Raw genomic sequence first — 23,619 nt, 5'->3', positions numbered from 1 at the left:
TGTCGGGAATGCATTTTGTTTCGCAAGCTTTGCCGCTATTCTCAGCTTCATCACGTGCCTGAAATCGAGATTTCTGTGTGCTGGCAACAAAAATATTCTTACTGGCTAAGCATGGCCCAATGCACTTCGAGCGCGGCATTCTTTTCCGTGTATTTGTATCTTCTTTTCACTCTGCTTCATATCTCTTTTTTTTCATCCTATATCTGCAATGCCTTCATTTTATTTTTTGTTCTGTCGTCTCGATCCCTATCTGCGTTTTATTTTTTGTAGTCGTCCTTCAGAATGCTGTTTTTTTGTACTAGAAGTAATTACTAGGCTGGTTTTCGAAGTTATGGGGTCTGCGCTTGCGCCTTCGCCTTGACTGATGTCTGTAACCGGCTAGAGCATCCTACGTAATTTCACTGTTGATCCCTCTAACAAACGGCACCCGTTCCTCGAGAAAATCTCATGCACTTCCCCCAGCAATGCCTAGCGATATCACAATCGTGCAGTTGAATTTCTTTACTGAGTCGCGCCAAAAAGAAGGCGGGAGGGTTACGCGTTTTTTTGTGTTTACAAGATTGTTCCCTGACGCTCTTCAACCTTCGCAGTACACTACAAGTATATAGCCCCAAAGCCAAATTTTTGTGCTCTAGGAACGTTTTAGCTACGCGTTGTAGTTTTCGCTCACGTACGATGCTTTGATCAACATACACTTTACTGATTAACGCCCTCTACATTTTTTGCAGTCAAAATTTAATTACGATGAATGAACGAAAGCGTGAGCTCTTTGTGTAGGGTGGCTTTATTTCACTAAATTCTGAAGGACTAAAATGCGTGCACTTAAAACTCGAAATATACATTGCCGCCTAATGCATAGCGCCGGTTTTAGAAGTAAGTTTCTCCGGGAGTTACTTTGAAAAAAAATACTGCTGTTAGGAAGCTTAAGTTCACCTGAGTTTAGAAATTTTTGTTGACTTCTTAACGTAAGGTGAAGGTGTTGACGCACCCATAACATGTCGTTGCTCTGCACGCAACTTTTCTTGTTATTGAGCCTTCTAATGCCTTCTAATGTACTGGTTTTGCCTTCTAACGTGCTAGTTTACAAATTCACAGTCTGGTTTGGCTCTATTACACTCTCTGGTCGACCCGCTATGTGATAGACACGCCAGTTCCAGCTTTCGTATATAACACGTTTCGCGGCTGAACCAGAGGTAACATAAATTGTAAGTCATCTATGCAGCGCTAATGATGTATAGACGTAGATCAAGAACGTCCCCTTTAGGTGCGGAGTTTCTTGCCGCACCGTCAGATTCAGCACAAGACAATTGGCTGCTAGAGTCGTATAAGGGTGTCGAGATGCCTTCTAATTAAAAATATGATCAGCTGACACATTTCAGCAGAACCTTCTTGGCTGTTTTAATACTTTAAAGGTTTCAGTACAACATTAGGCTGCAACAAATATTTCACCTCAAGAGAAGAAAGCACGCTGCCGATTATCTCGACGAGACAGTGTACGCTGCCACAAAGAAGCAATATTTGAATCGGGTACATGGAAAGATGAATGATGTGTTGCATGTATGTCGTGGACGGGCATGGCAGCGACACAAAAACTGAATGCAGGGCCGAGGATTTGTCAGAGATTCTAACGAGGCGGCTGTATCTCACAGCATATCGTGGAAGCGGTCGCAGCATTTCGCTCTGTCTTTTTCATTGGGCGGCGACTCTACATGTTGCACCGGGGTTTTCGTACCTTGAAGCCACCTTGTGTCGGCAATACAAGCAATAGAAAAGAAATTTTTCACCAAAGAAACGACAAGACGTGTAAATTGCCCCAAAATTATCAATGTGAATGCGCCAAAATTATCAATGGCTTTGTTTGTTCGTAGCGTATCACAAGAAAAATTTCATACACTAAAACAAAAATCACATTGCAGCCCTAAATTATTGAGGGTACGATGGTAAACCAACCCTGCCTGCTAGTTCCTGCCTATTTTAAGTGCAAAACACTTTAGGGGCTCCCTTGTCGTCTTAGCTCGCTCGCTGGACGCAAGTACAGACCCACTCCATTCCGTCGTAGCGACTGTCGTCGTGGCGTAACCCAGAGGCTTCGAAAGCCAAGCGCTTTATTTAGTCATAAGCGTTCGAAACTGACGAACAGCTGGCTTTTGTCATGCATCTCCCCGTTGCTTAACGCAAAGAATCTGTAGGTACATTTGAGGCAAAACGTACGCAATTAACCGGCAGCGCCCGCGTTCATTTCGTTAGGAACGCTCGTTGTGTTGGTTTTTACGATAGTAAGCGAGTAGTAGTAGTAGTAGCACCTTTATTGGTAAGGAGGGCCAAAGGCCGGTTTAGGGAAGAGGAAGGGGGAGGAGGGGAGGGGAATGCAGCGTCTTTTACAGGGACGTGGCAGCTTGCAGGGACCAGAGTCGACCCCAGCTACACTGCCCGTGCTAGGCCACTTTTCATAGCAAACAGCCCTATTTTGTGCAGTAGAGGTTTCTCCATAGTATGATAGTCTTCTGGGGTGCTTGTGGGCGCGCGGAAAGATGTGATGATGTCTGAGCGATGTTGCGAGAAGAAGGAGCAATCCCGAAGGAGATGGTTGAGGTGTGCATATGTGAGGGTGTTGCAGAATGTACGTTTGAGAGGCAGATTGGGTGATAGCCATTTTCGGATTATTTGCGGGGTGTAAGCTGCATTTGCTAGGAGCTTGTTGAGAAATACCTCACCGGCTCGTGGCAGGGGAGGAATGCCGGTTAAGTACCCTTGTGGGGTGGCAGCGATGTAGCGGTTCCTCTTGTCGCGTTTATGTCGAAGTAACTGCAGGGAAGGAGGAGCGGTGACGGAGTCGGCGTGCAGGGAACCAGCGGAGGTGTGATACTGCTCTCCTGTGCCGCAGAATGGGCGGCCTGGTTACCCGTGCAAGCTGTCTCGTGGCCGGGAACCCAATCAATCCGTACAGATACCCCGTTGCGACGGAGTAGGGCAACATGGGTCAGGATTTAGCGAAAAAAATTCCCTCGCACTTCCCCGAGGGGGAGAGTGTGTAAGTGCGAATGCACGGTTGTTGATTGCGCGATTACGGTGGATATCGTGATCTTAATGAGTAGTCGAGAGATTACACACACGCACACAACTACAAAGAAAGATATTTCACTCGTTATTGCTGGTACCGTTGCCCGGTCCGCCATCATCGTTATCGAGATGCAGGACCAGCGACCGCTCTCGACGACGGCGCGCGCTCGACTAATACCCTCCCGCGCCACGCGGCCGCTACACGAGCGCCCTCACGCGTCGGAATGCGGAGCGCCCGCTACGCGAGCGAGAGCTCTCCTGCCCGAAGTGGAGAGGAGGCGCCCAACACCCGCAGTCACTGAGCGGAGAGAGGAGGAGGAGAGTAGCGCCCGCCGTTACGGCGAGGGCTACACGAGCGCCCTCACGCGTCGGAATGCGGAGCGCTCGCTACGCGAGCGAGAGCTCTCCCGCCCGAAGTGGAGAGGAGGCGCCCAACACCCCCAGTCACTGAGCGGAGAGAGGACGAGGAGAGTAGCGCGCGCCCATCTCCCCCCGTTGCTAGGGAAGACGAGGAGCGCGCGCACCCGCAGCTGTTGCTATGCGGACGACGGCGGCGGACGATTCAGGCTCGCTTAAGAAGTGCATTCGCACTAAAAAAAAAAAAAGACAGTGCAACGCCGGCACGTGCTGGAGGAAAAGCAAACACAAAAAGAACAGAACTCCTCCTGGCGCAGTTACAGGCAGGGGGCGTGCGAGCACTCCGAGGGCGGAAAACTCGAATTGCATTGGGTGGTAGTAGTGAGCGGATAACGGCGCTACAGCTCAGTATGGCGAATCACTGCTCTGCACTTCCGACAGCTTTCAAATTGAGTGGAACGACTTTAATTTTTTGTTAGAAGGTAGTTCCTGCCAATTTTATGCGTTCGGCTAAATCAGGAGGAATGTAAACTCTAAATGAGAGAGGTGAAGAGGCCAGTGATCTCGGCCGAAGAAGTCATTCCGTTTGTTTGAAGATCTCTGTAAATATATGCGTGGAATATAGCTCCCAGGTGTAAAAAATAAATTTTTACAGAACTCTTGTTCGGAATCACTGCGACGCTTTATCCAAAGTACCAGCCAGCGGGCAGGTCTGTAACTGTCTTTCTCCGACAAAATCGCCAATATGGTCTCAAGGCACTCCGGAGCCCGTTTTTGGTGAGTTCGTTTTTGCGTACACAGGGTTATAAGCGGCGGAAACGGCGGAGCAACCCCGAGGATCGGCAGAGCACTGTGAGTCTTCCTATGAGCAACGGCGCGAATGGCAGCGGCGAGCACCGCTCCAGCGCCAGCACCAACAGCACCGTGGGCCCCGGCGACGACGACAACGCTGCCGACTGGACGCCCGAGATTCCCTTCAAAAACGTAAGCCGCTGTTACGCCTTGTCATCGGTAGCGCCAGAGAGGTGACGGAGCACACTTTTAAATGACTGCACTAGATATAGGTGTAGGAAATGGAAATTTGAACGATCTGTCTACATTGAAAAATAGCCGGTTGGGTCTAAGAGAATGTATCGCCGAATGAGGTGTCATGAATAGGCATAAAAAGAGGCGCAGTTCTGGTGTGGAACAGAACGTCCCTTGCGTTTATTATTTGTTGACGCTTCATAGTTGACCTATGGCTGTAGAAAACAAATTGCAGGTTCCAGTATTACTGGCCAAAGTCTTTCATTGTTATCTCTTTATTTCTAATTTAAGCCCCATTTTATAACGTCTTTTAATCAGGAGGTAAACGACATATTGGTACTAATTCCTGTAGACTAACAGGATTCTCGGCAGGTGCCATAACAGAGGAATAACCTCGAAGTTAATAACTATAACTTTACGATGTTCATTGCTATCGCTTTCAATTACTAATACGAAGGTAGCTTACCGTCGTAACATGGGAACGCAAGGAGGTCTTGGATTTTAAAGCTGAGGTATCGCTGTTAGAAAGCCATGTTTACTTTAGTGGCTGACGAATTTCCCCGTTAAACGAAGTTTCACCTCTCATTGGTTCTGTTTCTCTATTTTCGGTGCACTTGTTCTAAACTAGATCATATTACAAGAACTAACCATTACATAAGCACCTTGTCCTGTGGCCACGGCTGTTTGAACGTGAACGAATGTAGCTATTTTATTTGCTGCCTTTTATAACAAGGATTTTTGGACAATCGTTGAGTCTGAAGCCTTCATTTATGTGTTGAAAAAGTTTTAAATTCCACCTTAGACCGTTGCTCTAACTGTTCTAAATCTTCGCGGAGCGCAGTATTGCTCTCGTTCATGCGTGTAAGAAACACACTGAACATCCGTAAGAAGCTCTGTCTGCGTCAGTCCTCATCTATTTCACTGCGCACTTGGCGGGGCACAGCTCGAGTCACTGGTGGCGTTCGCCGATGACGAGACTCTGGAAGACGGAGAGGCATCCCTGCCGCCGGGCACTGACGCGTCGGAGCTCGACGGGTTCAAGAGCCCCTCGAGGCAGGACTCCCGTGGCTCGTCGGTGCGCAAGAATCACCATTCGTACCAGCACCCCAGCCAGCAGCAGCAGCCAGTGACGCTGACGGCTTCTGTCACTGAGGATGTGGACGAGATTATCGACCACGAAATCGAGGTGGAGAGTAACAAGAAAATGTGCAGAGACAACGTGAATTTGGTCACGCTCTCCTTCAAGTGCCACCTAACTGAAAACCAGGTTTGTGCCTCATGTAAACTCTTCGGTCCAGTCGCAGCTAGCTGGCTAGGGGTCAAATGTAATTATTCTTTGCGTTCGGGAGCATCCCCTCGCAGAGAAACGGGGATATTCGCGAACAATTCTTCGCAGTCAAAAGCAGTAGGAGTTTATATCTCGTTGATACCGCTTTCAATCATACCTAAACTATGTGGAGCACTCCAATACGATAGTGGTAACGGGAATTTGATGTATCGGTGGGGGAGGGAGTAGACTGAGGGGCGGACGGCATGGGGAATGGTTCCACGAGGAAAGGGATTGGTATGCATGCACCTTTAATCCGTAGATCCTTCTTCATAGATTCAGTCGATGGGTGGAGGGGAGGCACGACGGGACTGGCGCAAGAAGATTCATTTTACTCTGTCGCGTTGCGCATGCCTCTGACGGGGCTCAATGTAATTTCAGATTTTGCTTGTGATTGCGAACACTTTGGGAGGAATACGCAATCAGGTCACTGTTATTTCGTGGCTTTCTTTTTCTACGCAGTTTCAACAACATCAAGTTCATGATACTGTGTTCCGCTCGAACATGACTTGTGCCTTCATCACCTGGATATTCATAATCATTTGCCAAGCAGTAATGCTGCCAAAGTAAGTGCTGTTGTATATTTCAAATTTTCAAGCAGCTTTTAAACTAGAAAACACTATAATTGTCCGAAAAAATAAGAGGTGATGGTTTTTGAATCAAGACATTTTGCTTCGGAACAATGAAATTTTACCACCATGGCTTGTTAAGATAACTGTGTCAGGAATTGGCTGTGACAAGCTAATTAGTCAGACACCTTATTGAACAGATAATTATATTGATAAGTGTAATTTGTTGTCTGCGTCCTAATAAAAAACCTGGAACGAATATTATACTAAAAATTTCACGTTTTGCGCTAAAAAGAGACAATTCTCATGAGGCGGAACAGATGAGTAATAAAGAATTTGTATACCCCCTGAATGCTGCAACTTTGTTTTCTTTTACAGGTCGTTATTTATGACTGTATCATATTCCGTCGTGTCGAGTCTTCTGGCCATTGTCCTTGCGGCCGCTGTTGGGAGTGAATGTCGTTGGTCGCCTAGCAGCCTTGTGAGAGTTTCCAAAGTTCTGGAAGAACAGTGCTTCTGGAGGAATATTGTCATATGCTCTACCATACTCGTCATGTACATTGCTTCCACCGGCACCATGGTACGAACAATTGGACCAAGTTTTTGACTTTCACAACACACACACCCATTCACTCGCTTAGTTGGCTTTGACACCTAAGTTGCAACGCCGAGACTTGTCGATGGTTTAAAATTTCTGAAATGCTACAACAGTAAATCATTCGTTATATCAATGCTTCTTGCAATGCTGTTGGGGCTACATCGACGCGCCCATACAGTTAAACGAGCCTTTCGCGAATGGCACACGAATCCTACCGAAGGAAGCATAGAAAGCGGAAATAGCACGCAACGTACTTGTCCGTTGCCTAGCAACGCCCACGGCGCTTCCTCTTTCTTGCGGGCTTGCAGGTATTTTAATGCGAAGCTTTCCTTGCCCCACTGATGGCGGCTGTTCGCGAAAATGAAGTACAGGATAGTCAACTTAGCACAATGGCAGGGTACGTGATGATGGGGAATTTCCACAAAGGCACATTACGCGCCCTAAAAAAACAAAAAAGTGCCTTTCGTGGTCGGAATGAACCTGAGTCGTGGCCTTATGAGCTCAACATGTGTCAGATGTCGCCATTTCGATATGGTCGCAGCAGTTTGAAATTTTGATTTCGACACTTCCTCAGGTTGCATGAAAGAAATCTTCGCGTGTTAACCGTCTCCCTCTTTAAAAAAAGGCCTTGATATTTTTCTCAGTGTTTTCTAGCAACGAATACAAACTTTTAATAGCTGGGTATGGTCTCACAGTCGTATCTTCGCCCAGGAGGATTCTCAGACCAGATGCATCTATACCCTCACGCTATAAAAATGCTAACCGAAATATGCATGCAAAACCACGAAAAAACATCGTTCCACTGTAGTGAACTACCAGCAAGTCGCATATGCATTATAAAGTTCAGAGAAATTTATGGGCAGGTATTCCATTAGTCGGCGCATGTTAACTTTGACATGCGCTTTGCTCAAAACGAAAACAGAACTGTGCGAAGAAATAAATACCGCCCGGAAAACGAGAACAAAGACGAGAGGGAAGCAGGACGATTATAGTCATCGTCCTCTTCCTCGGTTTTCGAGCAGTATTTATTTATATATCTGTCATGAACCAACTAGTCAGCAACCAAAAACTGTTCGAGGTTTTCTATGTCGCACCTGCTCCTGATTAATTTAGTCACACAGTTCTCGCACCATGGCTGATATTATTTACGATGCAAATGCTAACTTGGCTTTTTTATTAAAGAAATTGTTAACTGTTTCAGAAATAGCAGCAGCTTTAAAGTACCACTGTGCCACATTCAAATTTGCTCATGTTATTTTTTTAATAATGCTGTTTAACACATCTTTAAAATAAACGGCTATGAGAAACTTTCTTTGACCTTTTACTGTGTTTTTTTTTTCAGTTCGTGTGCGATCATCAATCAGGCAACTCAACAATTCAGTGCCTGAACGAGCCTTCGGAGAGCTCATTATGCTGTTATCCGCAGGTACTTCAGCACGCTGTGTCTACGATGCTAATAATAGTGCGCTTACATCACTCAAAACGATGTATGGAGGGCACCAGACAAAAAGCGAAAATCTACTTGTCGAAATTCTTCCGTTTAAATTAAACTCGTACTTGCACGTCACAAAGCACAGTAGTAAGATTACAACATCGCCCAAAATTTAAAGTGGTGTTAAGAGCTATACAACTAAACAGAATGAAACGTGAATAAAGATAACTACTTACAAATATTTGTATGCAAGCGCACTGATAACTGTGTTCGCTCGGCAAACTCCTGATAGTCTTGGTAATGTCCACACAGGCGAAAATGAAGAGATTATGTAACGCATGAAGAACGCCTTATATAGAGACAGGTTGAACAAAAAAAATGCATAAAAATAAGAAACGTGCGTGTAACCTTATGAATACATAACTCAGAAGCGACAAATAGAAAATTTTATACAAAATGTTTTACTTTATTTACGTGCTCTATGAGCCGTTGGTTTAAATCACCGGATTATAGCTGGTTACCGCAGGGGTTTTAGAGAATAAGTATAAGCGTTATCGTTGGCAGTGTGCTCCATCCTCCGTAGTATATTTTGATTTACTTCGGAGAATAGCAACTAGTTAGCTTTTTGTATTCAGAAGTTTCTTTTCTCTCTCTTATGTTTGGAGGTGTACAGACTTCTGGGGTCAGTATTTGGGCTATTTTCAAAGTTTTTGTATTCTTAATGTCGTTTTTTTCTACAGCGTGCGGACACCTTCCACAAATGCTGGGATTCATATTTATCTAATCAAAAATTAAATTCTCATTCCCTTAACAATTACTGCCTCACAAATATATAGACAAAAGGTCTTCTAATGTGGTTATTTCTGCTGAAAATGAACAACGTGCTTAGAATTTGAAAGTTTCGGCCAGAAAGTTATCGCCCCTAAAAAGTGTATATCAAAATGCTCGTGTATTTCCCGCCCTGCTTAATCGATACCAAACAAAGTGTAAGCCATTCGACATATCAAAATGTGGTTCTTATGTTGTTCTGCATAAAATAGTTTCAGACAAGTATTTTTACTTACTTTGTTTATTTTTTTTTGCTGTCTTTCTTTTTTCTTTCAGTACTACGTATTTTCCTGGATGCTGTATATGGTCGCCTGTTCTGCCTTTATTAAGCTTAACTACCTTATAAAGGTTGCCATGCTAACTGCGATGGCCCTAGCTGACATCCTGCTCGTCAAGGTGTTCTTTCCAGACGTCTTCAGGAGGTCACACAAAGGCTACGAAGTGTGAGTTCTTTGTGTCTTTACTCAATGTTACTCTAAAACATTATGCTTGGAGCAAGATGTTCGCATTGTGTAAAGTATAAACCGGCAAGACTGGCGTCACAACAGAATTAAGTTGATTTAGTCTTCAAAAAAGGAGAAAACGCAAGAGGTTGAAACCCTTGTAGAGCTACACTAACAAGTATTAACGTGGTTACGAATGGGTTTTATTTATTTAGCTTGGGTTGAATTTACTATTACTTGGGTTCATTATGTCGTGTGATTTCACTCAGCTGCTGAAACATCACGGGTTTTTGCTACAGGTTAAACAGATGGGAACCACCGTACATTCTACGTACTATGAAGTGTGATGAGTTCAAAGAATTCAGGTTCTGAGCAGCTGTGGCTTTGAATACCTCCTTACACATTTTGTTTCTTATCTTTCAGTATCGTGTCTGTGGAGGACCGAATGCCCATCTTGATAGCAGTATTTTTCTACATAGTCGTCTACCACTGCAGACTCGTGAGTAGTGCGCCTTGCACCTTTACCAGGGCCGTTTCCCTACAGCTCGCAGGGGCTGCATTTAGCACATACTCAGCACTCGTATATGAAAGTGCACTGCAGCACTAATGAAAAGCAAAGGGGGGGGGGGAGAGAAAAACATACATCTTCGCAGTAGATCTGTTATCAATATAGTTTGTGGACGACTGGCAAGCGGAACAGCCATAGGCGCGCGCGTAAATCTCTCCCCACCCAGTATCAAGCGGACCGTTGGCGACGTATACAATGGGCTCTTGTTAAACAAAAGCTCAAAGGACGGGGAAAACATGTCCCATTTCTCAGGAGTCTCTTTATATAGAGAAAAAAAGCAGCATTGCGTGGTGCTGTTTATCGCATGAAAGTAATCAGTGGGCGGTTCTTCCAAAGTACTATTGTGAATTTTTTAAATGTCAATAGTCCTTTACTAATTCACCGTGTAAAAAAAAGTGGGAACTTAGAATTATTTGTCTGGTAGAAAACAACTTTGTTTGTTGTTTTAGGTTTTTCAAAAGGGACATTTATACCAAGAAGGCTGCGCGCAAACAGTCACGATGCTCTTCCAGATGGCGTATTACGCTGTAAGCGCTGTTTTTGTGAAGCAACCACTCTCGAAATCATGGACAATCGCCACCTCCCTTTACAGCGCAAGAACCTTGTGCAGCCGTTTCTCGCTGCCATGGGATGCTGACGTCGCTGCTAAATGTCCCATATAACATCAAACGAAAGCTTTAGTGTGTAGAAATACCTGAACACAGGCGAAAGTACACAGGAAAAGGGCGCGGAGAGCGCGAGGAAACTGAAAACCAGCGGCGATACAAAACCCGGAGCCATGCGTACTGCGATGGCGCTGCGTTCGCCCAATCAGTGGGGTTTTGAGTCTCTTCGGTTTCGTTTAAGGGTTGTTCGGAAAATTGCAGTGTCCATTGACGAGTGGTTTTTTGACATTGTGTAAATACAGTATGAACTAACTGCGAAGCATTTTTTCCGCTTTCGTGGTGGTCAGGTGATTTCGGTTTATCGTGATTCTACAGTACTTGTTTTGCTCCGTATCTCGGCAGGGATTTATAAATGTAATCTCTAGACATGTTTAACATTACGCTGAACATTGTATAGGAGATACACGTATAACGATCACAACAAGGCTGATTTTAAGCGTATGTAACAGTACGAACTTTGGATACGCACACATGTTATCGTTAATAACACTTCTTTTCTCATCTCGCAGACCGAAGTCACGTCGAGACTGGACTTTCTGTGGAAGCGACAAGCACAGACAAACCTGCAGAGTATGCGGGAGATTTGCAGCTACAACACACAGCTCCTTCGGAATGTCTTACCCGACCATGTCGCCACCTATTTTCTTACGCACGATAGAAAAAACGAAGTAAGAAATTCGAAATTTAGTAAGAACACAGACTTAGTTGCTCAACCGTTGCTTGATACTTCTGTTATTCAGACAGCTAAGCTTCGCATGTTATGAGCTTCTGCTCAATATGCAGCAACTTTAACGAAACGTTTGCTTTATTAAGCGGGAGGCATGGATTACGATACCGAAACAGTTGAGCATAAAAAAATGGCAGTTTCATTTTTTTACGCAGTAACCTTGTTAACACAGTTGTATTTCGTTTTCAGGAGCTGTATGCCCAGTCTTACGTCTGCTGTGGAGTTTTATTTGCCTCCATACCTAATTTTGCAAATTTTTATTCGGAAGACATCAACAATGGTGTGGAATGCATCAGGCTGCTCAACGAAATCATATTCGATTTCGATCAGGTGAGGTTGATCAACCCACTTTAACTTTTCAAGTATGTATTGCAACTAGTTAATTCTTAGTTTCAACAAAAGCATAATTTGATGCAGTATAAATTCAGTGAAAGGAGCAATGCCGATTCAAAAAAGGAAATAACGGTAAATTCTTTGTCGCATTTATAGCGACGCAGATAATGCTTCTCAAAAAAAAATTGTAGTAGGTCGCTCCTCTTCACGTCACTCCTGTTCACGTGACGTAGGAGCGGAAGGCGAGAATCGACCACAAAATCTCCACTCTTCCCGTGAAGGAGGGGTGGGGTGTTGGCATAATTCGTCTTCTCGAGAGGAGATAATACAGGAAGTTATTAGAGCCATTACTGCCTTTTATACTTGGCAAGGGGAGTCCTCCGCAAAGCTTTACTCACTTCCCCGGTACCGAGAGGAGGGAGGGACAGATGAGTCATTTAATCAAAGCGCCTTGCTTTACCATAACCGCTACCCAGTCCACATCCTCATGGTATTACCACATTTTAGCTGTATACGTCATTGCACCCCAGGTGGCTATCAATCGTTTTCAAAAAAAATTACCGTTTTTGAGGTACTTCTGTGACTGGGTTGTATTTATGTTGGAACTCTAAAAAAGGCACATGTGTCATGATTCATTAAAGTTTAAACTTAAATGGGCAAACTTCGGTGCAACTACCCAATGGGACCACGAGCACCCAAAGGTTGTTACTACGGGGAGAAATATTGTTCTTGAGTGCAACAGGTACCTCGTCCATTTGTTTTTCAATGACCGTGGACGCTAGCCATGTCCGCCGTGCTTTCTGGTTGTACCAGAGAATCTTTCCTTCAGTGAAGCTTTACGTGCATGAAATAAATAGCAACGATTCGCGCCTGCACTTTCAGCAATACAATACTTCCCGCTTGCTAAAAAATGAAGAAAAGCAAAGTAAAGATAAAATTAAAATCGCATTCAGGACCCGATGCGTACAAAGTTCCCTCACTGTTTTGTTTAAGCTCATCAAGAACACAAGCAGCTTAGCATCGACCGCGCCTTGAGTACTGTCGATGATGTTAACGAATACGCGTCTTGATTGCAATTGCAAATGTATTTTAATGTCAACATGACGTATATTATACGGGACAGTAACAAGAAGACAAGAAGGGCTGGCATGGTACCCCCGGAATCGTTTTTCTGGGTTTACGTGCTATCAAAATGAACTAGTAAAGGTTTCGTCAATTACCCTATAGCATCGTTACAAATAAATTGTCCATGCGCACTTGGTTTCTAATTGTCTTTAAACGAAGTATCTGGTGTTCGCACGATTGCACAATACAATTTTATCACGTCAATGCGCACGACATGCAGTAATCGTTAAACGAACAACATTGAACACAATGAAGAGCAGCTCGCGCAGAGAAAGCTCGACCAGTAAAGAACCACAATGGTAGCTTACATCTCGAGTAATTATTTGGCACAGCAAAGGGCGAATCCATTCTTGGGAATGCTAAGTAAAAATCTAGTGTAAAGATCGCCTCGCCGCGGGCAAATAAGCGCACCCTTTCTGTAATTTAAAACTGTTTGCGTGAGCGTTCTGCAGATACTTCGTAGCGGTTTTGTGCGTTCACTGGTTTCCCCTCGTTTACATTTATTTTTCCGGAAGCTCCTGGACGATGAAAGATTTCAGTGTCTGGAAAAAATCAAGACCATTAGCAGCACGTACATGGCAGCGTCGGGCCTTAATCCTAAGGACCAGGTGAGCGCCGTTTCAAGCTTTTCGCCCTTTCGCCGGGTGCAGAAAACGTATGAGGAGCACGTGATTTACAGTCATTTCTCAGATTAATTACCCCCAAAACCTCCGCGGTTTTCGGCAAGATTGTACTGAGATAATGGTTAATGATAAAGACATGTGTACTTTGTCAGCAGTATTTTTACGCAAACGAGTTCGGGGCCGTAGATACTTGTGTTTGAATAAATCTTTATTTTCACGAGCTGCTGATAGGTACAGCCAAATGAGTTCATTGCCGCGAACGCTTTGCTTGAATAAAATTTTATTTGTACTAGTTTTCTGACAGCCTGCCACACATACAAAAAAACTTGAATAAAGGGAATGTACGCAATTTCTGTAAGGGCTAAACGGAAGCCACAGTTCGAAAAAAATAGTACTCAAAATATCTCAGACAAGTTGTAAAAAGGAACTCCGACGCGGCATTGTGTTTATTACCGATCCATAGGCTGCTCCATGCTTCGTTTCGCTGCCTCTGAGTGGCTGTCCATCAGCTCCTACTAATAAGCGGTTCCATCATTATTTAACGAAGGATGTGGCCCACTTTTGGAAGGTGAAAGCACAAAAACTCATTTTTTACGGTGCTGTACAAGAAAAGAGTATGCGAATCTTCACACCAACTGAACAAAAATCGAAAATTGGGCCTTCGACATCCAGCGGCTACAAATTAGAAACGAAATGAGAAAAGATTTTTCGTAAATAAAATGTGTGCTTAAAACTATTGATTAGTTATACATTTCACAATCACGCCGAATTAAAAAAGCAATATATCTCAATAAACTTTAGGGTTTGTATACTGGCTTAAATTCCACATATTTAATGCGCTTAAAAATGTAGTGAGTTGTAAATGATTTACGATTGCGCAGGATTAATTTCACCTCTGCTGATTATTTAACTCACTTCTTCCGTAACCGAAGACACACAGTCTTGGTCAGCAGCACTTAAATTTCCTACCGGTGATCTTTGTCTTTACCGTCCTCCCTCGGTACTCCTCCTCCGATACCTCCTCCTACGCTTTACTCGGGTTAGTTTTTGTTTTTCGACCATTGTTGTTTTCTAATTTATTGTTTTCTAATACTTACAAAACGTTGTCATTTATCGCTTTTTTTATTTATTTTCGTGTTTGTGCTTTCCCGGTCTACTTATGGTGTGTTTATTTTTTGGTTGCCAGAATCTCGCTGCTTGGGTACATCTCACAGCTCTTGTTGACTTTGCCATTTCGATGAAGGAAGCTCTTGAAGATGTCAACAAACATTCGTTCAACAACTTCAAGCTGCGAGTGGGTAAGTCCTCTTTAACGCCTGGCAACGATCCTGAGAAAGATAAGTTCTGCAAAACAGAAAGAACTGTTGCGACTGCAATTAAAATACCTCATACATCTCATGAATAAGCTGGTGATCTTTTGCCACAGGTGAATTCTCATATCACAATAATGAAATAATGTAGAGCTTCAGCTGAAACTTAAAAAGAAGGTTCTCTTGTAATTTATGCTACTGTGACATTTCGTGGTAAACGCAAAATCTGCGCTTGCTATTATTGTATTACGGCTAGCGTGAAAACGACAATGCAACAAGCTCGTCATCGGCATGAGAAGCCTTGTGTGGAGAAACGGAGAAACAGATTATCGCTTTGATCGAACAAGAAATGTATTTCAATGAAATGCATTCTAGATGTGCATGGCTCATTCTAGCCTCTTAATGCTTTGCGTTATCGAATTTCCTTGATTTGCGGCTTGTCGGTTATCTAAATAATTGTGTTGAATACGGATTTGCATGCACTAGTGGTTTATTAATACATAGCTTTGCAGATGTTTAAGATTCTCATGCATTTAAAGGGTGCATTCTAATTGATGAAACTATGGCGCTTGCTTCAAATCTTTCGAACACGCTACAATATGTTAAAAAGTGGCTGACACAGACATGTGCCAGCAGCGGAGCGCGTACATTTTTTGTTCTTAAAAAACATGACCCCAAGCCGAAATGCCATTTGTGCTTTGCGTTCATGGTCTCAGCCCTATCTATATTAACATTATACAGAAGGTTTTTACCTTGTGTATCGCCCTCTTCATCACCTCTGCGCCGCCAAAGACAACAAGTAATTTCCAGATCATAGAGGCTTCCGAAACTACAAAAACCTTTTTCATTTTATCTTGGTCAGTTTCGCTTTATACGCGCTGGTGCTGGTAAAATATAGTGCACACATAAAAGAACCGAGCACCAGACGGGAAGAGCAACTAGCGTGGTGGAGTTATAAGTGCGATAAGGCGCCATGACTGCAAGGAAACACATATAGAATTAACTAATTGATTGATTGATTGATTGAATAATTTTATGCGTCATTTGTTGCTGCATATTGCCGTTCACGGCAGGAAGGGGGTCGAGAGTTTGACCCAAGTATGACGTCAGAAATATCGAGCGCAAGCCCCACTACCCGCCCTCACGGGTGCGCAGGCATCAGCCACGGGCCCCTGGTGGGCGGCGTGATCGGGGCCCGCAAGCCCGTGTACGACATCTGGGGCAACACGGTGAACGAGGCGAGCCGCATGGACTCTACGGGCGCCTTGGACCACATCCAGGTGCCCCGCGCCACGGCGCAGCTGCTTGAGGAGCACGGCTACAGCGTCCAGTGCCGCGGGCCCGTCCAGGTCAAGGGCAAGGGCACCATGGAGACCTACTTCGTGCTCGGCAAGAAGATCGCCCGCGCCCGATCTATGAACCGAAACCCGAGCACGAGGAGCACGCTGGCTGCGTTTGTCTACGGACTCGTACAGGCACGCATACTCACCGTTGTCACTTTTACCATGGATTCCCCATTTTCGTTTAGCTGCAGCGTAGCTGGCAAAATTCCCACGCTACGCATTTCTCCATTTGGTTATCGCACTCCTGGCAGGCGGATAGATTAGTGCGTTTCTTTTATGGATCTGTCTTCAGTAGCATGCACCTCCACTAGTTTTCCAAGTTCCTCAACGCGTATTTATTATTTTTGGTCTGTCTGTCTTGGAGAGTCCCGCTGCTCGCGGGGGTTCTGGAGCAGCCCGTGTCGAACGATCGCTAGATGTGCCGAGCACTAGTTCTGTCCTCTACTACCTTATATGAGCATTCCCACTTGCGACTCGGCACGATGCGCTGCGCGTGTCGCGCAATGGCGCCCTATTCACAGTTGCGACGATCGATGATGCGACCGAGTTTAGCGGAGCTGTTACTCGACCTGTGCGACTTCCTTGGTGGTTACACCATTTGTACTCAAATAAAAATATGTCACGCTGGCGCGACAAGACAGGCAGAAATCCCTCTAGAACACATGCTACTAACCTGCAACAGTGACGAAAACATTGCGATTTTGTGGGAGGTGCCGAAAATAAACAACTCAAGCAGGCTCTTCTCAACACATCATTGCAAGAAGAAATACACAAGTTTGCTTCAACGCCACATCTAAGGCGCTGTGTCACAACACTCGCATCCCGGCTCGCTACTTTCGCTTCTTTTCACGCCTCTGAACCCTAGTGTTTATTTACTACTCGCCGATAGCGGTACGAAAAGGCTGCAAGTCAGTTTAGCGTCTCGCTATCCATCTAACTAGTACAAAGGTTACTTGCTTTTACTATTCAAACGCGTTTATCCGCACCGATGAGTCTCACGAAGTTTCTTGAATCGTAGACGCGTACGCTGAAGCCACTGTCCAAAGAGCCGAAGTGCAGGGAAAGTTGCTTGCCCTTCGCAATTCCGGATGTAAACAAGCATTTCATTTCCGGCTACGTCATCCCGCTCCGCGGCCATCATTGGCTGTCCGTTTTTGCGCCCTCGGGCGACAGGTAATTCAGTATGAGAGCGATCGGCTGTGCCGTCGGAAAGCGACGAAAAGCGACGGCCGGTTCATCACTTTGCGGCGTCGCGCGTCATGCCGACTCGTAATGTGCCCTCAAGCCCGCCAGATGATATGTTACTTTCCTCTCGAGTTCTTTGCTTATTAACGAATGCCAACACCATCCTTTATTTAAACGTTGTTTTTTTCAACGAGAGTGCTGGGCACAGACTAAGGATAATTGGAGCGGAGGTTGAGCGGAGGATAAGTGGACCATACGATATTGCTTACAAATGTCAGCTTAATGTGTCGCCTTAGTTCCGTGTGGTTTTTATTTTAATCCAAGTCTCTGTTGTGTGAACATTCATGACACAGGCTCGCAAAAAGCAGGCCCTGGGTTCCAGTCTGAGCGTGCCCAGCCCTCGGCAGAGGGCCTCTCCCAACTCCGGTTCGTTCATGCGCAAGCAGAAGCTCCACCGTATGCTCTCCGAGACGCCCAACTCGGACCGCAAGCGCAACCGGCTCCGTGAGCGGAGGATGACTGAAACGGCCGGGAGCAGCCAGTCGTTCCCGGACATGCGCAGTGCCGACCGCGACGAGACCTTCAACTCGCCCTAACGATGCTCGGGCGTCCGCGTGTGTGCGCGAGTGCGGTGGTGCGCCGTGGTGTGCGGTGGCTGGGGACGCGAGTGAGTGCGAGAAGCCAGCCAGAGACGACTGCGCGTGCGCCAAGAACGTGGCGCACGGCCGCCCTTGTGCCGGTGTTTGGGAATACCCTGTGGAGGAACTTTAACGTTTGGATGCGGCAGGTGCCGAACCTGGTCCGGGGAGATGTCTCACCCGCTGGCAGGTAACTACTCTCCTATGAATCAAAAGGTAACACCAAATGCAAACGCACATAGCAAAAATATGGTTGTGAAAGACAGCGTTTGCTAGGAAAAGACATCTGACGAGGTTCCGCAGATACTTTGTACGGACCTGCCACTTCCTTCTATATTTAGTGTCATTGAGCATACAGGATCAGCATGTCACCATGTAACACTGAGTTCTATGCGGAATCGCGGAGAGGATGCGCGTAGTCAGTGATGTTCTGTGCGGGGAATTTTCCCTTGGGAGAATTTCCGGCGGTTATTTTGGCCAAAAGAGAAAGGGGGAATCTTTAGTAGATGCACAGAATTTTAGGAGCCGTTGAGTGAAACGGAAAAATAATGTCAGTAAACCGTAACTCGCATTATTTATTACTTAGCGTTCTTTTAAACGGTTCCCTTAACACTTCGTTGGATGTATGTTCAAATATCCGCAGTCGTGCTCCGGCATGCCACAAGCGTTTCTAAGACCGCTTCCAATACAGTTCATAAAACAGGAGGGAGCATTGAAGAAAGAATGCTCCATGAGAAAGAGCTAGTAAAGCGTGAAGCTGCGGTGGCTGAAGGGTTAAAGGATATTTTGCGTGTATTCCTGCACAATATCGGAAAGGTATTTTGGGTGTGCCTCAGTCCGCCTGCTGTCGACCAGAGATGACGCCAGCAATCCCGGCGCTGAGCTAAAATTACCTTTATTACCAAACAATGTCGTCCTTTTTTATGAGGGCAGTTTTATTACCCAACAATGTCGTCCTTTATCATGAGGGTAGTTTTAACTTGGCATGCAAAGTAAGCATACCGTTCGCTAAAAAAATTCCCCGCATTTCCCCGAGGGGAAGAATGTGAAAGTGCGAATGCAAGAGTTGAATTTGCGCGCTTCGGTAATGTTCGCGAAAGAGAGATCACACACACACACACAACTACAAAGAAAGAAAGATGCATTTATTCACAGACACCTATTTGTGTTGTCGTTGTACTTGATTACTAGAGCGGATCTCAGCTTTGAAATTTCGTGTCAGTACTCCTTTAAGCGGGTGCATTAGCCCTTCTCACGCCCGATTCCTGGCCAATCCCCCACGTGGGTATGTGCCATGTCAGCGGCCAGGCAGCGCGCGCCCATCTCCCCCCGTTGCCAAGGAAGACGAGGAGATTCCTGGCCAATCCCCCATGTGGGTATGTGCCATGTCAGCGGCCAGGCAGCGCGCGCCCATCTCCCCCCGTTGCCAAGGAAGACGAGGAGCGCGCGCACCCGCAGCTGTTGCTATGCGGACGGCGGCGGAATGCGGACGGCGGCGGACGCTTCAGGCTCGCTTAAGAAGTGCATTCGCACTTAAAAGACGTGAAACGCATAGTCAAATGCTGCTTAGTGGCAGATGTAGCGGAATTAAGTTCACACTGAAACTCTCATTCCCCGAACGGCGTCTGCGTCCGGAAGGCTACGTAAAGTGCACATAGATGGCTCTTGGTAACGCCCAAAACCCAACAGGAATTCACGTAAAAATCTATCGACTGCAAAAAGAGAGTGCAGGGAAATTGGCGGGGAATTCGTGAGAAATTTGCGGGAAAAGCTTCTAAAAGTAGAGAATTTCTGAACCTAGAAATAGGAATTTTACTCTCCGGTACGGAACATCACTGCGCGTAGTCTCTCAGATCTTCCTTTGTTTTTCTGTAGCTAGCGATATTTTCCTGACTTGGACCACATAGTTTCATACAATAATAGCTAGAGATGAATCTGGCGCTGCGATCGTCCGCTCGATGGACGTGATGGGTAGCTGTGGATTCAGATTGGCACTCGATGGCTTCGCGAAACGTAGTATTGATTAGATTGCGAAGCCAGTTTCGTTTTTGTCGCGGTCTTGCCTGAACGCCTTTGCTTATGTAGGATGTCGGAAAGAAGCGTTCAAGAATGCGTTTCCCCTCGAACTGAATGTCGCACGCGCGCTGACGCCATGCTGAGTGGAAATGTTCTGCAACCAAAGTTGCGGATCGGGTGGGTTATCAATTCATTGCCCGCACAGCGAGCACAAAGACACTAATAACTGCGCTGTCTGCGGCGAGTTGCCCTGCGAATTAGTTTCGGCGGCGCTGCTTCGGCAGAAGCATGATTTTTCGAAGTTGATGAAGATTGAAAATTCTTTGGGACAGTCATACTTTTCGTGCAAAAGCCGGCTCCTACGGCGTAGACCAGCCGTACCGGCGTCCGATAGGAACGCAGTTTGATGAATGTCGCTAATTCAGGCTAAATTAACTTCTCCAAAACTTAACGGTTTTTTTTCTTTTTAGGAGCATAAAACCTTTCTCTTAATAATAAAAACTACAAGTGCCGAATCTTTTACAAATAGTTTTTAAAAAATTCCGCGTCCCGCTGAAGTTGGCGGCCAACGACAAGCCTCCTTGACTCCACGTGTGCGTTTTATCTGAACGCGTCATTTTAGTTCTTTCAGCACCAGTTTTTAAGAACTAAATTCTCTGCGCACAGAGAAATTTATAAATAGCGAGCCGCACAGTAAATGTTTTCTGGCAGCAAAACTGAATATGCGCTGCCGTAGCCACGTTTCGATCCTACGTAATCCGGTTCCCCTACTACCCATCGTTCCCCTCCATGCGTAAGCCCCCTTTCGGAGTTCGCGTCTACACTAGGGCCAGATTCCTCTCTAGTTATTATTGTATGAAGCTTTATGCCTTGAACGAAGAATATTTGCCTGTCAATTGCGTTGAGTCATCGGACACCGACTCAGGAAACAGGAATTCCCGGCGTAATTATTTAAACAATGCAGCAGGCAGCGAAAAATGGCCCCGTTCTTCAGCGTAGAACATGACGCCATTGTCTTCATTTCGCAGGGACTAGCTTGTTCTTTGCGCTTATCGATCCTTCTGAACTACGGGGCGGGTCCGCTGTAATAAAGCTTTGAGAACTACGCTGATTGTTGTAATATACCGGCAACACGTTATAGAAACGAAGTCCCGTCTCAAAACGTCCACACTAAAGCCTCTATACTATAGAAACAAAGCTTCCATTAGAGAAAGAAAGTCCCGAAACGAAGGGCGTAATCTGACCCGACACGGGGCCGGTTCTTGCATACATGCGCGTTTGAATGCCTATGACCTTATAGCCCTACCTGCGATTAAACGAAAGTATGTACATTTAGCTGTGGCCATTTACGGGAAATTACGGCCTGTCTGGATGAAAAAGAGAGCGTGTGCGTCACGAGTGACCGCGGGAATGTTTATATGATAAAAATCAGCATCCCAGCGTTTGCCGTAGGATTCCGACGCCTTAAGCCCGTTCTACATGTGGCGAATTTCGCCTGCGAATTCGCAGTTGCGGCGCCGCCCGTGCGGCAAAACAATTTATTTTCTTATTTTCAATGTTGCGACATATTGCCAAATGCTAAGCGGCGTTCACAAGAGAAGTTCGACTCTTCCAAACATTTCAAAATTCGCCCCAGCAACGAGAATAGATCGTTTTGGTTCACGAGCGGCGCCGCAGCTGCGAATTCGCAAGCGAAATTCGCTCCATGTAGAACGGGCTTTACAGGTTAACTTGAACTTGTGGCACGCTCCTTATATTCACGTAACACCTCGTAATGTAGCGAAACGCCCACATAGCGTAATTTGTAAGCACCGTAACATATCAGATTGAGCTCTAATTAATTTACCTATAATGCACTCCAAGAGATGCCACAGTTTCCATTCAAATACCACAGGGCGGTGCAACGTTTATCCATCAATACCTCAACGTAGTTTTTCAGAATTTCTACTTCTACCTGTGGGAGAAGTCCGCTAAATACAATGTAATTAGCATTGATTCTTCGACCATGATATTACCGCCCATGTCTCATATTTATAGGCGATAATGAGTGAAACAAATAACAGCGCCACAAGAAGTAGTGATAAGAAAGACCACAGGACGGCGCTCGCTCTGTCGTTATTCTTATCACTACTTCTTGTGGCGCGGTTGCTTGTTTCAATATGACCTACCAACTTGCCCAACTTTGCTAGGTATTGAGTAAACACCTAAATGGGACAGTGCAGTACTTACGAAAATGTGGTAGCAGTACTGACTACTTTACTAACTTTTGTAGTTGAACGCTTATGGTTTGTTTCATTTTTATAATTGCATTAAGTATTTTCCCTGTTAAGACGACATCCGCCCTGCTGTGTTTTCGCGCTACTAATACTATAGGCACGCAGCTATTCTAAGCGCGCAGCTTGCGTTCTACTAAGCCTGAAATTTCTGCTTCCCCCTGCTTTTTTTTCTCTCTCTCTCTCAATGGTCACAGGTGCCCCAAACACATTGGAGTCAACGTGGCGCTCACAAGCTCGTCGATGCACACTTGGCGAAGACGTTATCCTGCAGGCGGTGGAGCCCTGTGAACAGTCATAAATCATAACACCCGTCGGGAGTGGTGCTAGTCCTTGCACTCATCATAAGTCATTTGTTCGGACGCGCATCTTTTGCAGAAAATGAAGAGCGTTCACACTGTTACTATTTTAAAATGTGCTAATAAATAATAATTTGTATATAGACAGACCGAAAAGTTGTGAATGTGTCGTTAAATGCGTTTACGCGTTGAATAAATAGAAATGACGCACTGGGAAGGCGACGGGGAACCGGAAGTAACTACGAAAACAGTGGTTTTTGATTAAAGTTGCCTTTACATATAACCTGCACGCCTGCGTTTGTGACAACGTACATTTCTGTGCCGCTGTAATATTATTTTCACCAGTCCTGTGGTCCGTATGCCTGTTTATTTACCCTACAGCGATAGAGTGGTGAGAAAGGAGACGATGTCCGCATCTATGAAAACTCCGGCGGTGCAGCTGACAGTGATGCCGTAACTTATGTAAGGGTTGTTTTAAAAAGCCCAGTGCTAACGAAACACTTGAAAATGCGTGGCCCAGCATGGTTGGGGCAGCTTAGTTGGGCCGAATTAAATTACTTGCAACAGACGCGGACATTCGTCTAACGTCGGAAACTTTCAGACTTACTAACGCGATTTGTGGCTCAACATGGGCCGGGACGTGCGGTAGCCACCAGTATACAATGACGAGCTTGTAGGGGGAAGCGTGCGTGCCATCACCCTTCCCATACTTGGCATCCTGGTGAAGCGCCAAACTGTTACTCTTCTCATGGCAGAAGTAAGTTAAAACAAAAATGAAATGTTATTGCTGCGATGAACTGCAGGTATCTTTGCTTAGGCGCATTTTGAGGTCGGGTTCAGACAGTTGCCGCAAATGTCGTAATAACTTTTAGGA

General features: G+C 45.4%; 1 protein-coding gene across 5 annotated transcripts in view; it reads left to right on the top strand.

Moving 5' to 3' along the window:
* LOC144174232 (adenylate cyclase type 8-like) overlaps positions 1-22,894 on the top strand; it is a 485,526-nt gene extending 462,632 nt beyond the window's left edge. For all 5 annotated transcript variants that reach the window (XM_077702792.1, XM_077702793.1, XM_077702795.1 and 2 more), the window contains exons 11-24: positions 4,219-4,401; positions 5,387-5,710; positions 6,233-6,336; positions 6,718-6,919; positions 8,280-8,363; positions 9,474-9,640; positions 10,064-10,139; positions 11,383-11,541; positions 11,790-11,930; positions 13,574-13,666; positions 14,868-14,979; positions 16,147-16,466; positions 17,873-18,347; positions 22,644-22,894. In XM_077702792.1, coding sequence (XP_077558918.1) covers positions 4,219-4,401; positions 5,387-5,710; positions 6,233-6,336; positions 6,718-6,919; positions 8,280-8,363; positions 9,474-9,640; positions 10,064-10,139; positions 11,383-11,541; positions 11,790-11,930; positions 13,574-13,666; positions 14,868-14,979; positions 16,147-16,466; positions 17,873-18,115 — 2,208 coding nt within the window. In that variant the 3' untranslated portion in view covers positions 18,116-18,347; positions 22,644-22,894. The remainder of the gene's footprint in view (positions 1-4,218; positions 4,402-5,386; positions 5,711-6,232; positions 6,337-6,717; positions 6,920-8,279; positions 8,364-9,473; positions 9,641-10,063; positions 10,140-11,382; positions 11,542-11,789; positions 11,931-13,573; positions 13,667-14,867; positions 14,980-16,146; positions 16,467-17,872; positions 18,348-22,643) is intronic.
* The last annotated feature ends 725 nt before the right edge of the window (positions 22,895-23,619 follow it).

This window comes from Haemaphysalis longicornis, unplaced genomic scaffold (assembly GCF_048455015.1).
Source record: "Haemaphysalis longicornis isolate Haplotype H1 unplaced genomic scaffold, Haemaphysalis longicornis Haplotype H1 scaffold_3, whole genome shotgun sequence".
Taxonomy (NCBI): domain Eukaryota; kingdom Metazoa; phylum Arthropoda; class Arachnida; order Ixodida; family Ixodidae; genus Haemaphysalis; species Haemaphysalis longicornis.
The sequence above is the reverse complement of the archived record's forward strand: the minus strand, read 5'-3'. Positions and strand labels throughout refer to the sequence as shown.